At 39.8% G+C, this 19,584-nt stretch overlaps 1 protein-coding gene across 1 annotated transcript in view; it reads left to right on the top strand.

Moving 5' to 3' along the window:
• The first annotated feature begins 478 nt into the window (after nt 1–478).
• The window catches only part of MMRN1 (multimerin 1), a 43,307-nt gene continuing 24,201 nt past the window's right edge, over nt 479–19,584 (top strand). The window contains exons 1-3 of the mRNA XM_032687003.1: nt 479–1,078; nt 15,472–15,591; nt 17,760–17,857. Of these exons, the coding sequence (XP_032542894.1) occupies nt 561–1,078; nt 15,472–15,591; nt 17,760–17,857 (736 nt within the window). The 5' untranslated portion in view covers nt 479–560. The remainder of the gene's footprint in view (nt 1,079–15,471; nt 15,592–17,759; nt 17,858–19,584) is intronic.

The raw sequence follows: 19,584 nt of genomic DNA, 5'->3' as shown, positions 1-19,584 counted from the left end.
GTGTGAACCTCTTCCTTAGGTCCTCACTGTTAGCAGCAGTGTGCTTAAACAAAACGAGAAGACACAGCTGATGTTCAGCTTTGTGTAGCACACCGGTTTTGCTAAATCTTTTTCAATAACAAGGTCACAATTATGAACCATTCAAAGGGCACATCACTTCCCTGTACATGCACATGTGAAAGGAAAACTAGCTAATAATTTCAGGTTTTATCCCTCAGGATTACTTCACAGCACATATTTTTCCACATTTCTATTGTGCCATTAGTCTTTATCCTGTGCCTTCTGCAGAAACTTCTTTTTTCCTCCCACATGGGTTGCCAGGCTCTCACTCTCCAAGGGGTCACAGGTTGAAGGTGAATCCACAGAAACAGGAAACCAGGCTTCCTCAGTCAGTTTTGAAACACCAAAACCTGTTTCCTTTCTATGAAAATAAAGCCTGTCAGGGCATCCTCTGGGTAGGCTCACTGTACAAGTAGCAGCTCAGGAGAAGGGAGAAGCTTCAGGATTTCTTGTTCGGGAAATAAATGTGAGACAACTTGTAGCATTTACAAACCATCAGAATGAAGGAGATCATCTTCTTGCTGCTCCTATTGCACTTACAGAGTGGTAGTGTTGGATTTAACACTCCAGGAAAGCTCTGGACCACAGGACAGGATGGTGAAACCCAGACAAGTCACTCAGACTTGACTCCATCTTCGACCACAATCACAGGGTCACGCCATTCGGAAATCCAAGCTGACAAAGTGAGTGCCTTACAGGGGCCTCCTTTTGCATCTTCAGGCAAGAATCTGGGAATGAAAGCAGTGAAGAAAATTTCAAGTCTGACAACACCTACCCCTGCAATGCAGTCAAGTGATGGAGACTCTGACAGAGACAAGATGGGAAGCTCATCCAGTAGCAAAGGGACAACTCTACAAAGCAATGCTAGAGAGGTCCCTCTCCAGCAAGGGATCACTACAAGCCGGGCTACAGCTCCAGGGAACAGATCTACCAAGCAGTCTTCCCACAGCACTGGCATCACCAGCACCCAGCAGGATGCCAACTCCAAAGCATCTGGCTTTGAAACTACCAGGGGAAGGTAACTTCTGTGGTTTTTCTTGTCTCCTGTGTGCTGCTTAGGAATGCCTATTTTTCTGTTCCCAGTGAAATAATTGGCAAAAGTTCTAGCAATTTCAGCAAAATTATTTTCTGAGCTTAAAAAAGATCAGATAAAACAAGCAAGGGACCAAACCTGCAGCACCTACTCAGGTAAAACCATACACTTGTAACAGAGTAAATGCTGCAATGTTTCATTCCTCAGGGTAGTTATCTCAAAATCAACAGGAAAGTCATTATCATATTTGGGTAGGAAAGAACTACAATAGATGCCCCCCAGTTTTATGCACAATAAACTTTTGTTGGTGTTTTCTTTTCTTTTTTTTCCTTGTGGGTAAAAGAACTTGCATATACACTATTTCATTTGGAATCTATTGAAAATATTGTGTTTGTAAGCTTCTCCACTAAATTGAAAACAAAAGTGATTAAGTGTACAAAATGCATCAATGTCTAACAATTTGAAACACATAAAAACTTATGAAAAGTGGTGTTGCAAGTGACTGTGCATTCAGAGCTGTATAACTTACATAATAGCTATGCATAGCAGAATATATCAAACTGTACTGTCTAGTTTTATAGCTCTGGAACACTCAATTATTTTCTTTGTTCCCCGGTGTCTTCAGTTCTCAATGGGGATATTAATACTGTCTTTGCAGATGTTGCAAGTTTCCCTTAATTGCTGATATATAATCAGATACTGCTAGAAAATGAAAGACACAAAGAATTGGTTGTTTTCCATAGTAGTTATTGAGAGTGGGCTTTCAGAATATAGATTTCTTCTTTTGATAGTACTTTCCTAAATGTTAGCATTCAAATTCATGAGAAAGAGAATAAATCAACCCTTAGAAATACTCCTACAATCATCTTGCTATGTGCGACTGGGAGCTAATGTTCCTTCAACTCAAAGGTAAGATTGCCATTGATTCTACCTCTTCCTTAAGATAAAAATATAGATAGCAAAAAATCAGTCTCTGGTGATGATGGTGTCATATTTTATTTTCATAATGACATGTTGTTGCAACTGCAGAGAGGAAAAACAAGCAAATCATGCATTTTCTAGCACCTGATTTCATGAATGGTCAAGGAGCAACCTGCTGTGCAACACACATATTTGATTCCATTGAGCAAGTTAACGATAAAGCCAGGGTTGCATATCAAAGTTACAGGAATGTGTAGCATCATGAAACCCCAGCATAAAACCGAGTGCTGAATCCCCTCTCTCTTTCTTAAACTGCTGAGCTACAATAGCCTCTCTCTCTCTAGCAAATGTCTACAGTTCTAGGTGTGGTTCAATCCTTTTCGCAGTAAGATTCTCGTGCTGAAAGGCTTGTCTTCCTACTGTATGTGGGTGTTTTTACAATCAGCTAGGGTGTTTTGAGCTTTTCTTCCAGTTTTGCCACTGACTTGGACTGTGACTTAAGTAAATCACTTCACTATTCCATCTTCCTTTCCCTATGAATTAGACCCAGAGGAATAATAAAGCTGCTTGTGACTCATTTTTTTCAGTAAAGGCATGAGAAAATGCCAAGTCTAGTGTGCTCGCTGTTACCAATCACTGCTGTGAAACACCTGAAAAGCTACTGCCGAGAAACTATGCATAAGAACACAAGTATTTTGATTTATTATGTGCAGATGTCATTGGCTACACCCTAAATTTTTTTCCAGCTTATATTTTCTTTTAAATCTTTTTAATCTTTATTGCTAATAAAGTGCAAGAGATGCTGTGAGACTTCCAATAAAGACATGCAGCTTTCTTCAAAGCTTACACATTTGAAGTCTGAGCACAGCATGAATTACTTGATAGCAGAGTCCACAGTTGTAAAGTATACTACCTCCGAGGAAGTTTGGAAGCACAATTTGCTTTTGAATTTACTTTGAATTAAAGCATCTCTCTTGTTATAGCCTGTATTCTAACCTAAATTTGTGAGTGACCTTGCAGGAACTGCATGACTCTGTAATCTTTTATGGCAACCTGTTGTGCTAACAGATGATGATGTTGAGAGGTTCCATATAAAAGGAACAATAAGGAGAGATCAGTGAGAGACAGGAGGAAGGAAAACAAACAAGAATGAGCATTTGTTTTAAAATAGATTTATAATTTTAAAAATACCAATGCATATATTTTGTTAAAGAGTCTCCAGTCAGATTACCTACAAGGTACAATAGGTGCCCATTGTACAAGTGTAGTTACCCAAATGCCCCTTTCTGTAGGAGGTCATGTGCCTTAATGGCTTAATTACAAAGATAATTCCCTTGTTATCTCTATCCTAGATTATCTGGAATAGTATTATATACACATATTTTATCACATGCATACAAGAACTATGTCAGAAAAATGTTCTGATTAATTCTATTTTTGAAAAATTCACATTAAAATGTCAGAAGAGCATGAATTGGAAATATTTAATGGATTTTCCAAGTTTGTCCCTGAAGAATATTTCTGACAGCCACCAAGCAGGGCAGGCAGGACACATCCAGATGTGGCAGCTAGCACCCCCCCAGTGCCCAAATCACCAGGCACATCCGTGTTGATGCTGAAGTGCCAACATGAAGCTGGGAAGGCAAATCAGCAAGTCAGGATCAGGCCTGGTGATGGTGACTAGGGCAAGTGATCACTGGGCAAGTCCATAATGATGGGGCAGGGTCAAAGTTAGGCCAGGACGTCAGCTTGCAGGTCAGGGTTGCCATAGACACAATGTAGCCCTGGGAAGAACTTCAGTGGGGCCCTGAGCCCACAGGTAAGATGTATAGATGGAAATCCTGGATCAGGCTGGTCCAGGCGAATAAGAAGCACAGGTGCCCTCAGGGTTCTGACAAGTTTCTCTTTCATTTTATTGAGAGAAATGCACTCTTAGAACTGTCAGAATATTTTTTTCCCCTACTGAAACAGAACCATATTTGCCAAAGACCATGACTTTATTTTAAAAACTCATCTCCGTTTAGCTTTTCGGATTCCAGCAGAACTCCTGGGGGCAGAGACATATTACAATAGGCAGTCACCCAATAAGAAGTACAATACAGGTCTAAAATCTCCAGATCCAAGATTCTACTGTTAATAAGGCAAAGCTTTGCTTTGGGCCTCTCTACATCACTTCTTAGTGTGGTATTATAAGGGCTAAATGTTGGGCATATCCTTGTCTCTAAAAACCCTAAACTCTTCCTTATTCTTCACTGACATGAAGATACAATTAAATCCTGTTCTTTCACAGTGGAACAATTTTATAGTTAACCTTAGAATAGATACAGGAGGACATAATTTATAGCTACCTGCTCTCAAACTATTTCAGAAGAGTGTTTTCTCTGGCGAGGTATCCTCCCTTATGGTGAGGTCTGCACCTAAGCTTTCAGAAGGATAAGAAAACTTCATAGGAAGTATATCCGGAATGGCCTGAGCTGAAGGAAAACTCCTTTCTTCACTCCTAGTAATGAATTTGACTTAAGCCCTGAAATGTAAGACTTAATGTCTCTACAAATATGGTTTGTTTTCTTTTTTTTTATTATTTCTACCTATCTTGAAAGTTTAATGCAATCCATATCGATGAATAAAGAAATGCTGGGAAACCAGAGAGTTTTTCCAAAGTTCAGTGACATTAAATCTGAGCAGCAATTTGATGTCAAAGAAGAAAATTTATGATACATTCTTTTTAATTGAGTTCATTTGAGATACATATTTTTCATATTCATATCTCTCAGGAGAGAGACAATTGCAGTATTTCACTGTATAAAGCAGTTTAAATAACAGTGGTGCCATGGAGTAAGTCTGAGGTGGAGTCCTGAGACTAGCTCACTCATCTTTCCATTCTAAACCCTACTTTATTAATTACTGTTTAAGGCAGCTCCTGAATACATGAGACATTGATTCAGGCTGTAAATTACCCACAGTGTCTCCACATTGTTGAATGGCTCTACATAACTCTTTTCTCTTAGTATGTGTATATTACACCTTTTCCAGTCATCAGGAATCCACGGAGGGTCTTTATAGACTTCCCCTGCCACTACCTTGGGTACTGGTGAGGTGACAGTATTTTATTAGTAAGCACAGGAGGCTTTAATAAAGTCAGCACCAGGGACAGATTTGCTTAGCTGTCACATGTGATAGGAGTGCTGAAATATTTCATTCTCATGGCCAGACGTCTGCATTTCTCCATGGGCATTGCTTTTGCCTGTATCAGCTTGGTAGAATTCTAGTGTACTGACAAATTAAAATGAATGGTTAAGATCAGCAGATGGTTCAGATACACAAGACACATAGAAACCTGATTTAACTGCCTAGTTAATGCAAGGTTCACAGTCTCTTTTCATCATGTCACTTTTTAATGGAGCAGAGAGAACAATTCTTGAATCGATTTCTTAAGATTCTGCATCACTGTGCATTTACGAAAAATACAGTTATGCATGGCTTAGGTTTCTGCCTCACTAGGTATATTCACTGTGAGCTGGAAGGAGGAAACTCTTACACTGGCCTTAGGTCACCTTGGTGGCTAAGTGTCAGGAGGTGTCTGACAGGCTTTGCCCCCAGAATGTTGTATTTCAGCCATGTAGAAGATCTTTGCAATAAGCCCCTCTTGTCCAGCAGCATCTTGAAGATATTTCTGTTGTTTGGCTGTAAGCCCACAATATAATTTTCCTACACATTCTGAGCTCAGTGTTAGTCCCATTGCAGTCCTAAAGACCATTGCAAATGGCAATAATGGCTAGGTAAAATCATGACAGACTCTTTTCAGTGGCACAGAAAACACAGCACTGGAAAAAAAATCCCTTCTCTGCCAAGGTTGCTTTTGAGACTCTCACAAAGTATTTAAGTTCCTCAGAGTCTTGTTATTTAGTCTTTCTGTGATCAGATTCAGATAAGGCACCACAATACAGATGATTTCTGAATTTTTTCAGGATGGTAAGAAGTGTTTCTGCTCATCTCATTACACTGTTGCATTGATGCTCATGCTTAACTTTGCTCTTGTTCTTTGTTTCATCTGCCATGGGAACAGCAAGGATTAGGAACAGACTGTTTTCCATCCTTAAAATATCCCTTCACCCCTCTGCATAGATTGGGATTATGGTAACAAACCGGACACAGTGCTAGGATTTACCTCCCAGACACTGCAAATATTCAACTCTTCCTAGCATTTCATTTAAGGTACACCAGAAACATCTGCTCAAGTGTGCACAGAAAACACTCATTCTTACAAATCTGAATATAATTAACATTTTGGGAAACTAACACTAATTCTAGAATAGACTTGGCAAGGAAGAGGACAAGCAGCAAGGTGTCCTCATATGTTTTCCAAAGGCTTATCTGTACTGACAGTTAGAGAATGCAAGTGTTTCAAATTATATTTTCTCTGCAAATCTCAAAGCATCTATTCTGTATCACAATCCTGGTAAGCAACACTATCAGTCATGAGGAAAAGCCTGTGGAAAAAATCACCTTGAATTTCATGGACTTTGGCTCAGATCCTTTTTGTTCAAGAGCCCCCTAAAATCAATCAGTGACACCAGTAAAGATATACATCTGCATGATTAAGTGACAAATCAGGTACAAGGAAACTGGCAAGGTATTTACCTTCGTTTAGTGAAGGTAAATAAGAAAAGAGAAGTTGCCAGAACAACACTATGAACAGACTGAAGAACAGCATTCACCCATGGAACTGCCATGGATCATATTTTTTATATTTTTATTTTCTCACTTATAAAGGCGTTGTTTTTTTTTTATCACTATTTCTCAAAGTGGAGAAGCCATCACTGACACACTACAACCTCCTTTTCTGTAGATTACAAAAGGACTAACAAAACAATGAAAACCAAACCAGGACCACTGAAGGTCACCTGAAAAGTACTGACAATAAATAGACCAGAACTACCTTAATGAATTTCGTACTCTGGATCAATTAGTAGATGGAAAATAAATTTCTATTTCAGAGGGGAAAATGTAGAATTAAGGTTCTTTTAAAGAACAGTTTTTCTGGGTTTTTTTCAAATGTGTTTTACTGGATGATTCTCAAAGGAGATTGATGGATATCTTCTCAAAAGTCTAAATTCTATCTGGAAAAGTTTGATTGTTTTAAAGGGCTCTTAACACAGAGTGGGAGATCAGGTCTAAAAGAGCTAATTGGATTTGCAACAAGAGAACTTTTTAAATGCTAAAACAGATTGGTGAAGTGCTAGATAAGTGGAAATTGTGAATTAATTTTTGAAGCACAAGGTAGGACACAGTAAATAAAAACTTGGATGAAACAAAGAGGCTGTTCGCAGTCCAAGGCTTCAGCACTGCACATACAAAAAAAGGAAATGAATGACGAGAGTAGAATCTGTGTTTTGTAATAGACAGAACAAAATGTCAGGACACTGAGTCCTGAAAAAAAACAAACATTAAACAATTGTTTGACACCTAATACTTCAGTGTCAACAAGTCAGCTGTTTCTCAGGAATAAAACCACATCCTATAACATATTTTACCATCACATACGATATTATATTACATATCAAATGCACTTTTTAGAGTTTTTTCCATTCCAATCACCATGTAAAACACATTTCCCAATTTGATTTGTTTATGGTCAGTCCTTAGTGAGTACTGAATTTTTTTTCAGCTCAGATTCATATTTTTCAGAACAAAGGAATCTAGGCACTGAACCTAAAAAATTAACTGATTCTGGTTCAGGTTTTTAATTTTTCTTTGAAATAGAGCTTATATTTTTGAGAGATGACTAATGCCTATTTAAATATAGAGAATTTACCACATCACTAATATCAACAAAGTGAGAAGACTCTGTAGTCACCTAGTGGAATTCAAAGGAAGTTGCTAAAATCTGATCTCCCATGCAAGAGCTAAAAAACGTTGTGAAGGTGCTTGCTATCCTTATAATCTGAGTGTTTACATTGTGTCAATCAACATTATCTCTCCTCATCCAAACTTGTCAAATTGTTTAAAGCAAATTGAAAATAGATCACAGCAATGTACTTTTACACAACCTAAATTCAGGGCTTATGCTCTGATCTTTATGTAGCAGTCTTTCAGACTGGGAAAGATCCTATCTAAAAAAACAAACAAACAAACAAACACAAAACAAACAAACAAACACAAACAAAAAAAAAAAAGAAAAAAAAAAGAATGGATTTCTTCCACACCATGTTGTTGTATGGTTTTATCTGTGGATGCACTTAACCTATCTTCTTTCAAAAGAACAATAATACCACCAAAAGGAGATAGATAGATATATAAGCAAGATCATAAGTTCACAGACCCATAGGATCACTCAGGTTGGAAGCGACCTCCTGTTCACAGCAGGGCTGGGCATGAGATTAGACCAAGTTGCTTGGTTGGGCACTGAGCTCCACTCTCTGAGCTGGCGATTGTACAACCCCTCTGGGCCCTGCTCCAATGTCTGGGTGCCCTTATAGGGAAAAAGTTTCTCATAGTCAGTCTGAACCTCTCTTTTTTCAATATGGACCTGTTGTTTCTTGTCCTCTGCCCTGTACTGCTGGGAATAGCTGTGCTCCAACTACACAATATCCTCCCTGCAGGTCCAGGGAGGCTGCTGTGAGGTGCCCTCCAAGTCCTCCGTTCCCCAGCCTGAACAAGTCCTGGTCCCTCAGTCTCTCCTCATAAGGCATCCCCTGGCTCTAAATACTTGTAGCATCTTTCTAAATCCCCTTTGCTCAGGTGTAAAGGACAATAAAAATGAAAACAGGTGTAGAATCAAGATAAGTATTTCATAAACTATTCTGTGAAATACAAATAAGCTGCATATAACATGAACGAGACACAACCACCAAGCTGGGCATGGACTTTGACAGCAGCTCCAGCTCTGAGTCCTTTTGTATTCCTTCAGCAACACAATAATCTCATTTTCATGATTCAGTGATGTTCAGCTGGGCTGATTCAATAGCATTTCTATTAAAAGCCAAGCAATCTAATTTACTTACAGACAAAAATAAGTAATTTTCAGATATAATATGAAGGGGGCAGAACAAATTCTATACCCTTTGTGACTGACTGCCTCTGGTATTCCCGTGGGCTGACTTTAGGACCACTTACAAGGATCTGTGCTTATAAGCAAGTGGAAGCAATCACGTACAGGTGTTGCTGGAAGCTTTTGTGAGGCTTGGGATTTTTTCTCTCAGCAATGTACCCAACGAACAGTTTACAGTGGAAATGTGCTGTGGAAGGGGTCCTTGCGGTCTCATATACTTCCTCTCACCATAAAGAAATCATGATTTTTTGGTATTAGTGTAAATTGCACTTTGCTTTCCAGCACCACTTGGTAATACAGTGGGAGAGCGGGTTCAGAGCCCGCTGGAGTTAAAACACACGCATTTCCATTGACTTGTGAACGCATTCAGAACAATCCTGTCACAGACCAGACTAACAGCAGCAGCAGCAGCAGCCACAGTGCTCCTTTTTGGAGCTAGGCACGTTTATTCCCTATTGTTTCTCCCTCTTTCCCGCGGGCCCATTACCCTTCCCAGTGCTCCCCTCCGCGGGCTGCGGCCGCCACCTGCCGGCCTTGCCCGCCTGCGCATCCCGCCGCCGCCGCCTGCGCATCCCGCCGCCGCCGCCAGAGAGGCGGAGCCGAGCCCGAGCACCCGCTAATTGCGAATTAAGCGAGGAGTTTTAAGAGTGCCGGCAAAGCGCCAGGGAAGCAGCGGCGGGTTTAAGGGCTCTCGAGTGTCCCCTGAAGCAGAAGGCGGCGACCGCAAAAGCTAAAGGCAAGACCTCAAGGCATCGTCTGGGTCCCGCTAATGGATTCCTGCCCGATTGTAGGCGCTTTGTTCCAGCCGTCTGGGCAGGCTCCAGGATCCGTCGTCTGCTCAGGATTCGGAGCTGGCAGTGGCCGTAAGCCCCAGAGGACTCGAGCTGCCGAAGCTACCGAGCAGACGTGCTCACTGCTTCCAGCAGAAGCAAATGCTGCTCTTAGCACTGTGCCCCGCTGCTCGGTATAGGTGCTGCCTTCTCCTTAAGGGTGGGACGACACTTTTGGGTACGGTCAAATCACGCTGGGTGCAGAGTTGGGCTAGCAGCATTTTGATTCAAGCTGGAAATGCTGCTGCAAATACCACATCAAAGAGGCTAGTTCAAAGGCCTGAGGACTCTCCCACATATTGCTGCCAGTGCGTGTCCCAGGCCAATACATGGAAGAGGAGGATGAAATCTGCTACTTGGGCTTTTTGCCAGTCAGGGACTTGTACCACTCTTTCCAGGCTGGATTTCTCTTGTATGTTGCAAGGATTTTGTTTTGTTTTCAAATACGGCTTTCCTGATTGAAATCAGGCTCAATGCAAAAGAGATGCTGGGCTCCTGCAGCTCTCAACAAAATCTGCATGTTAGAAGCCTGTGTTGATGATCTGGAATAAATTATTCCAGGGAGGGTAAAGAGGATTTTCAGGTTTAAAGTCCTGTTATGCAAATCAGTTGTCTTCTGTTCTGCCTTTGCATTAACACAGCCTGTCATAGTTCTTCCACCACGCTTCATCTTCTATTTCCAAATCTACATTTTTTCAGACAATTTGATTTCAAAATTATATTTACATTCTTAACGTCTCTTAATGAGCTTATTTCATTGGTAGCATAAACCTAATTATGAATCACACCAGGGGCTCTTTTGCTGTGAATATTTCCTCCAATTTAGCCTGATCAAAGATTTCTGGTCCGTGTGAGAACCACAGTTTCAGACATTGCACTCACATATCTTAAGAATGAGTTTAATATTTAAATAGAAACAATGAGTTAAATTTTTTAAATGGAAACAATCTACTCAAGTTAGTTAAAAGCTAGTTAGCAAAAGGCTGAGTTCAGACTGTCTTTAAAAAACATGAATAGCCCTTAACTGATACACTTGGGGTGTATTGTAGCATTTTTCTCTTTGGAGGGCATCTCCAAATAGTCAAGTGCCAGTAGCTGTTACCTCAAAGCTAGCCACCCTCAGTAATAATAATAATTAGGGGATTTACAGTATACACTTTAAAAAGGGGTTTTCGGGGGGGGGGGGTAGTGTTTGTTTATTTCTAAGTGGACTGTGTATTCTGGGGCTTTTGTGTCTTTTACCATTTTTTTTATGCCTGTTTTCATTGACTACATTTGCTTAAGGTGTAAAATGGCTTTCCATTATTAAAACCATACCCCAACCATGTGCATTGCAGAAAAGGTTGTCACTGACAACAGTGTTATATGTCTTCTACTTAATCCCTTTCTCTGGTGAGCTGTAGAATCTGCATGCAAAGGTAAAGTGCAGACTAGGAAACCACAAGCTCAAGTCCTAACCTCACCCCTTGCTCATTGTAGCCCACATTTTAAAATCTGACTCCTATATTTGGGTTCCTAATTTGCAGAGGTGGGAAGCTTAGCACCCAGCTGCCCAAGGTGTTAGCTCCTTGCTTCCCAGACAGAAAACGTGCTACAGTAATGGAGATCATAGAATCATAGAATCAGCCGGGTTGGAAGGGACCTCTGAGATCATCAAGTCCAACCCTTGACCCACTACTGCTGTGGTTACTAGACCATGGCACTAAGTGCCACATCCAGTCTCATCTTAAAAACCTCCAGGGATGGAGAATCCACCACTTCCCTGGGCAGCCCATTCCAATGTCTGATTACCCTCTCTGTAAAGAATTTCTTCCTGATATCTAACCTAAACCTCCCCTGGCAGAGCTTAAGGCCATGCCCTCTTGTCCTACTGCTGATTGCCTGGGAGAAAAGACCAACTCCCACCTGCCTACAACCTCCTCTCAGGTAGCTGTAGAGAGTGATGAGGTCTCCTCTGAGCCTCCTCTTCTCCAGGCTGAACAACCCCAGCTCCCTCAGCCTCTCCTCATAGGACTTGTGTTCGAGTCCCTTCGCCAGCCTCGTTGCTCTTCTCTGGACCTGCTCCAGCACCTCAATATCCTTCCTGAACTGAGGGGCCCAGAACTGGACACAGTATTCCAGATGTTACTGCATAACTGCTTGAGGTGGTATTATTGCTTCAGATGTCTTCTGATCGGACTTTATATGCCATCAGTTAATTGCTGAGAATTATTTGGAAGTTAGATGTTTGCATTCTCTATATCGAGTTTAAATCATAAGCAAATCCCCATTCTTAGTCAGAGCTCCTCCTGAATAGATCGCTGTCAGTCTAGCCCAGAATCACTTTCTGCATCTGTGAAGAAATATTTACTACCCCATTCATATGCTTAGAGATTTTTTTTTAATCTCTCTGCTACACTTCAGAGAAAGAAACTACAGTTTTTAATCTTGAATATGAATATGCAGAACCCTCACTACAGCATGAAAGGGAAGAGATTTCATGCCTGTACTGAGAAAGGAGCTCAGTGGTAGTGCCTTGGGCAAGATAAACAAGCCTTGATGATCCTAAGCAACTTCACCTGTAGCCTCCACACTCATGGGCCAGGGCTCCACTTCAGCTCAGGCTTGAGCATGTTCTTCTTATTAAGGTGCTTGTCCTCTTGGACCTGACTTGTTACCTGATCTCTGCCTGGTGGGCTGCTAATTGACCTGTTCTTGTTACCCCACTGCTGCCTGCTGGTCTCTGGTGCTGTGGTGAGGTCAGTGCCTGAATTGTGGGGTTGCCCCTTCCCCTTCTGTTAGGGAGACTCCCCCCTCTTGCTCCTCCCTTATGCTCGGTGAGGAAGCCCCATGGAAGAGATGTCTTCCTGGCAGAGGAAGGTTAGGCAAGAGGGGGTACCTGTCCTCCTGTCCGGAGGTGTTCTGGGAGGGATGCAGCTACAATGCTTCTCTTTGGCTTACTGTTGGCGATGTTTACTACAAATATCATTATTATTTAGTTACTACTGCTAGTCTCTGTGTGATACAGGAGACTGTAAAGGACCCACATGCCCCATCCAGAGGGGTGGTATGGGTAACTTCATTTTTCCTCTGCAAAACTCAGTCTTACATCTCCTTTTGATCCTGACAATTTTATGTGTCTGAAACTTGCATACAGTTACTCCTGGCTTCTGCAGAGGAAGTGAGGAGAGTATCTAATCTTTATGATTATGCTTGATAGCTGCGTTTACCTTTTAGCAAATATTTCTTCGTGGAGTCTCTAACTAATACATGCAGACAAAAGGCTATAACTAGAGGAGGCAGAACAAAAAAAAGCACAGCCTTTTTATACCCAATTAAAAAGAAATATTATCTTAATGAAAACTCTCAAGGAAGAAGAGAGTGAGTGAACAAAATCAGATCAAAGGCACTTAATAAAAGCCTGTTTTATATGAAACACATTATTCATCAATTAAACAATATGTGTTGTAGAAGAGAGCGCTGCAATACTGGCAGCAGAGATATTATGAGGTTCAGCCTGTTGGCTTTACTTAGCATCCTGCTTTCTGGCTTATCCTGCTGTTTTCTCAGGAACCATTTTCCAAATATAGGACTACTGAGCTTAACGTGCATTCACTGGTAAGATCTCGGTAGACAAAAGCAACCACTTAAGGATAGATACAGATACTATTTTGTGTTTTGTACTGTTGTTCATGTTTGAGGCAGTCTAAATCTGTAGTAATGCGACTTAAGTAAATGGAACTAATCTGGTCTTAATTGTATTTTAATTTTTGCTGCAAGGAGCCCATATCAAGAGAGTGATTTCAAGGGTAAATATGTATTTGCTTACTGAATTATGAAACACTAACAAAACTACTACAACTGGAAGCAAATGTTAGCAGCAAAACATGACCCAGGAAGATGAACTCTAAGTTCTTGTATGTAAATATTATGTATTAAGTATTTACAGCTCCACCAGCCCTAAAACTGAAACAATGTCCTGTCACTAACTTGCCAAATCAAAAATCAAATATGATATTAAGGGAATAATGCATGATCCTGAGAAAGGCTCTACTAAGTTAGAGATGAAAGAAAAAATCTGTACTAGGCCAAATAGACATTTGTCCCAACAGCAGAAATGCAATAATGCTTTCTTCAGGATCATAGAATCATGGAATGGTTTTGTTTGGAAGAAACCTTAATAATCATCTAGTTCCAACTCCCCTGCCATGGGCAGAGACACCTTCCGCTAGTCAAGGTTACTCAGAGCTCCATCCAGCCTGGCTTTGAACACATAAATTGGCCTATTCAAATGACTCTAAGGTTATTTTTTTATTCTGATGAGAGCTAAATTAGGTAGTAGTATGTCTCTATAAGGCTGTCTCTATTTGTGACTGACTCTGCACTACAAGGCCCTTTTCTGACACCTACTTAGCTGGAAATTCAGTAACGTGAGATTTCTGCAATTCTTCAAGTCAGCTTTATGTTTACTACACAAAATGAATTTGTATAGTTCTGCATAACTTTATCATCACCCTATTAACTTACTTAACCCCTAGTTAATGACTATACTGCCTATTACAGGTTCATGTGGGATTCTGCTGATAAACTGTTTCTTGAGAAAGCTAGCTAGTCATTAATCTCTCTGATTTAATGCTTTATTTATCTATAGCAGGATTTATCTTCTTACTATGTTACCGATTGCTTCCCTCACTGCCCGCTAATACATTTGGTGAGCGACCTTGCCAAAAGCCTCTAACAGTCACACCTTTATCTCCCTGCTTCTGAGTCAAAGAATGACAATAGATTTCTTTGACATAATTTCCCTGTTAAAATCTGTCCTGAACCATTATTCAATTCATAATTTCTGCTTAATTCTGTTCTCTACTGTAGCTTCTACCAAGAGCCTACTTTCCAAATAGGATTTAACAGTTAGCATTTTCTTGCAACATCCTTAGAAACCTTTTTAAAAAAACTGACAATCCTGTGGACTCACCAGCTCCAGCCTCTGCTGCAGTGATCTAGAGCTTGATCATTTTTTATGTGACTTCCTTCTCTGGATGGGTACCCAGTGGAACAGGCAAGTGTGGAGCTCTGACATGTTTTTGCTGTGTGTGGCTTTGACCCCACAGTGCACCATAAAACACAGCCTACATGTACTCAGAGTACTGCTGGGGAAAGGAAGAAACAGTAGAAATGTCTGTCCATAAAGTGAAAGCTATGGGTGACTAAAAACCTTACCAAACAATCCTTTGAATTCTGGATAAACAGTTTCTCTAGTCTGAAATGTAGGTGTATTTTAAGACCTGACATTACTGCTGTCTAGAAGAGCTTCTTTATACTTGGAGCTCCACAAACATTTACAAAGAAAAAATTAGATTTGCAATATAAATGTATGTAGAGATGGAGAAATTATTATCTGTTTTCTTTGCTGAAGCACAAAGACTAAGTAATTGTCAAGACAACATTGGCAGTCTGAGAGAAACAAACTTTTTTTTCATAACTTACTCCTCTTTCTAAATTACGGGTTTAGCTTTCTCATTTAAATATAATATATCATCATATTGTAGAAAATATTATTTGTACTTTTAATCATATTTACCTTCTGTATCTTACAGAAATTGGTGTGCTTATGTCCATACCAGACTCCTACCTACGGTGGTAGTGGACAACCTGGAAACCTTCTCATCAGGCAGAGCGAAGCCTTGCACTTGGCATATTGGATCATGTGCTCAGAGGTATGTAGAGCGAGGAAGAAAGAGTACTTGCAAGTTCTTTAATTAACATGCTTAATTAATACAATTATGACTTTAGAAATTAAATTTAAAACAAGAGGGAGTAGATTAGCATGTTTCCAGGTCTTATCTTCACATGACTCTATAGCAAGTCTGAGCGGTCATGACTGTGCATGCCTTCATTCTGGTTCTCTGATCAGTTCAAAGTCTTCAAGTAAAAGAAAGGTGCAAAAGTACAAAATCCTTTTTGTGCAGTTTTCCAAGTTTGTGCTCTGTTAGAGCAAAAGGCTTCCCCTGAGAGGCACAAGTATTTTTGTTATTATCTCTCTGCTGAGTGCTTATTTCTGGCACTTTATTGCTTTATTCGCTGGTCAGGCAGTGAACCTAGACAAGTAATTGGCCTGGATGCAACTTGTAAATAATGACTCTGTTAAACATATTCATATTTGTGGTCTAGGTGCCTCCTTATATTCTCCAAATGTTACATTTCATTCATAAATGAAGTTGGATTTTAATACATGAATCTGGAAAATAGCAAACTGAAACAGCACCAACAAAACAGAGATTGCAATGTCTTTTCCCCTTGAAAAATTTCAAAAATCTCTTACAAGTCAGTTTGACTGTTATGGGAATATTTCTCTAGCTGGTATGGCAAAGCATGCTTAAAGGTTTGAGGTGAAACAAGGAATAGAGGTTCCTTAGGATTTGTGACTCGGAAATATGGTTGATCATATTGCAAAACTCTGGAGTGGACCCTGTGATCGAAATGTTGCCAGTTTAATGTTTTGTTTTGTATTTTCCCCTAATTAAATCTAGATGATTCACATCAGCTTCTTGTGCTGCTCCAGTAAATAAATCTCTACTGTATATATTTTTGAGATTTGTGTACGTGGAGAGTTATTTTTGAAATGGCTATTCCTGATTAACTCCTTTCATGGACACTTCATTTTTGTGAGTGGTTTTAGGAATGGATTATGCTAATGCAGAATAGGGTGCTTTTATCATAAAATAAGACCATCCATAAAGCAAAATAACTAAGAACTGTCTTGATTTCTGATCACCTTAATCTTTATTGAGTTCTTGCTGCTGAAAAAGCCGTTTCTTAGAGGCAAAGCTGGTTGGGAACACATGCAAAGCTCCTGACAGCTGCTATGAGAATTTTAATATATATAATATTACATCCCTTATGAAGGGGTGATAAGATTAGCTGGAGTGTAAAACAAGGTGGCATTTTTATAATTCATTGGGAGGGTACTTTTGGTCTGACACCCTTCAAATTTGTCTCTTCTTCTGGAACAATTTAGACAGGGGTTTTGTGTCCAAAACAATTCACTAACCATTTTATAATTGTATTTTCTGAAATTTTAGGTGTTCTTCATGTTAGCATTTAGCAACTAGTAGTACTGTGTGATATTATTTTTATTCAACCTTTGGATTTAGCATATTAAAAGGGCAAGGAGACTTGCTGTAGTTTATTCTGTATGCCCTACTGAAGCATGCTAATTCTAAACTGATTTCTCTGTGAAGTTAAGAAAGCTGGAAGTGATGGGGTAGCCAGGACACGAAGAATGTGTTGAAATACAGAAACAAAATTGCTGCTACCTTTGCAGTCACACACTGTAACAGGAATAATTGAGGCATCACAATTACATATTCATGCCCTCCTTTCCTTGACATCCAGAGTGGAAATTTTCACACTTTATTGGATTAATGTTTGTATAATCCTGTTTAAAATAATCAGAATGGAAGGCTTCCAGTGTACACTAAATGTGAGCTGGTGTGGTATAAATTTATTGTGAATGCATTTTTTCACCAATTTCAAAGAAAGTGGTATATGACAATGGTATTTTTTTGCTCTCTTTGTTCAATTTAGTAGAAATTAATTGTAATATCTTCCATGACAGTTTGCAGTATTTGACTCCTGAATAAAATATTCTGAGAAAAAAATCTGACAGCACTAAATAGACGTCAGGTTCCTTTAAAATTCATACAGATGAACAGAAGGCTGGAATATTAAAGCTGTGCTATTGAAACACCAAACCCTAGTTAGCTTCCAAGCAGGTAATGAAAGGATAGATTTCACAAGTGAGATAATGTCATGTAGTTATACAGGTATCCTACAACTCCTGTTTGGTCACCTAAAATAGGTTTAAATTTTTCTTGTTTTTCAGGTCCCAGACAACAACACACCAAGCCTACAGGATCAAACATAAAATAGTAACATCGCTGGAGTGGAAGTGCTGTCCTGGGCAAAACTGCCAACCCAAAGGTAAGTAGAGTTGTCAGGGTTTGAGACTATTCACTTCAGCAAAAGAAAACAATGCAGTTTGGTTTATGAGCAAATGGCTGTGCTGAAAACCAATACAGTCCTTCCCATTAATTTAAAACAAGAAAAAATGCCCAGTAAACTAAAATACTTTGGGATGCTGACTCTTCCCTGCACATGAATTTCCAAAGCAGCTAAACACAATGTCCTTTCCTCTCTTCCACTCTAAGAAAAGCTCATAAAATCTTCAGCCTTATTTCATTTTGCTAAAATATGGAGTTCATATTCAGTGTGCCTCTTTTTTTGACCTTTTAGTTATTGAGCATGGCAGTGCTGGGGATATTAAATTCAGGTCATCTATTGAATGCTTGCTGTAAAATTCATCTACAGCACCGTTACTCTTTTGGCTTTCAGTTTTAGGCTCTATGAATATATTTTATATGCGATAAAATAATGTATCGATTTTTTTCCCCCTCTGAATTGTGTAGGACTTTCATTGTTCATTTCAACAGTGACTGAATTTTACTAGGTATTACACATGGTCCCTGTATAATTGTGCCCTTTTAGACAGAATAGTCTTTTACCTCTGCCCTCGTGATCAAACATGTGGCATCATACTGCAGTTTTACATCTGTATAATAGCTATTTCTGTGGTGCTGGCCTTAAGCAAGCAGCCCTTGAAAAATTAAATATGGCATCAGCATACATGTTTTAAATGAATGAATATTACAAGAAAGGCCATTAGATGTGATAGGGAATTCAATCAGCAGTGGTAAAGTAGAGGCTATGATTAAAAATTAATGTAGGGGAATGAAGAAAAATCACTGTTATTCACATCCAGAAGGGAAATTTCAATACTGAAGAGCCAGGACCTCAGCAGGCACAGAATTCTCCTCTGTGCAGCAGAGTGTGGAGTCAGATATTAGCACAGGACACGCTCAGTCATCAAGGCTGTCCAGTGAGCATGGACCAGAGGTTTTAAAGGTTTCTTTTCAGAAAAATGCAAACATGAGCAAAAATAGATTAAAAAAATGTAAAGCATAACATTGAGGGGGGATGTTAGAGTTGATAAAACTGAAATGGCATCAAAACAACAGGGAAACATTGACCAGGAAGAAAAGATGTATAACTCAATTTGTAGTGTCACCTGTGTAAAAATAAGAATAAAGGAAAATTCTGTGAAGTGTTACAGAAGCAGGCTTGAAATTACATCTCCTGGGTTCTATTTTCAAACCTCTTTTGACTTGCTGAATAACTTGGAGAAGCCACTTATAATCTGCATAACCAAGTTTACCCATCTAGAAAATTGAGATGACACTTATCTCACAGGGGCACTGGGATATTTAATTAATTAATGCTTGTAGAAGTGCTTAAAGAGATTGGGATGAAAGGCGTTATGTCAGAAAAGCTTTTCTTCCCTGCTTCTGGAATCCTGCCTCCCATGAGGAGCAGACCACCAGCACAAGCCCTGCCTGTATTATTCAATTCCCATGAAGGGACGTCAGCTAATGAACTTGAACAGCTGGGAGCCCAATAGCCTTGTCTTCAGGCACTCCGGCGGGGGAGAGACACTGTAAGCTCTGAGTGGGGCTCTCCAGCGTCACTGAGCCTTTCACTTGGCCTCTCTGTTGTTCAACAACAGAAATGACACTGAAGGATTTCTGTGCCAGGGGAACTGGGGTGTTCTGACAATATGTTTTAGATCCTGGGAAGGCACTGTTAGTGTGATG

The sequence above is a fragment of the Chiroxiphia lanceolata genome, chromosome 4 (assembly GCF_009829145.1).
Source record: "Chiroxiphia lanceolata isolate bChiLan1 chromosome 4, bChiLan1.pri, whole genome shotgun sequence".
Classification (NCBI taxonomy): Eukaryota; Metazoa; Chordata; class Aves; order Passeriformes; family Pipridae; genus Chiroxiphia; species Chiroxiphia lanceolata.
The sequence above is the reverse complement of the archived record's forward strand: the minus strand, read 5'-3'. Positions and strand labels throughout refer to the sequence as shown.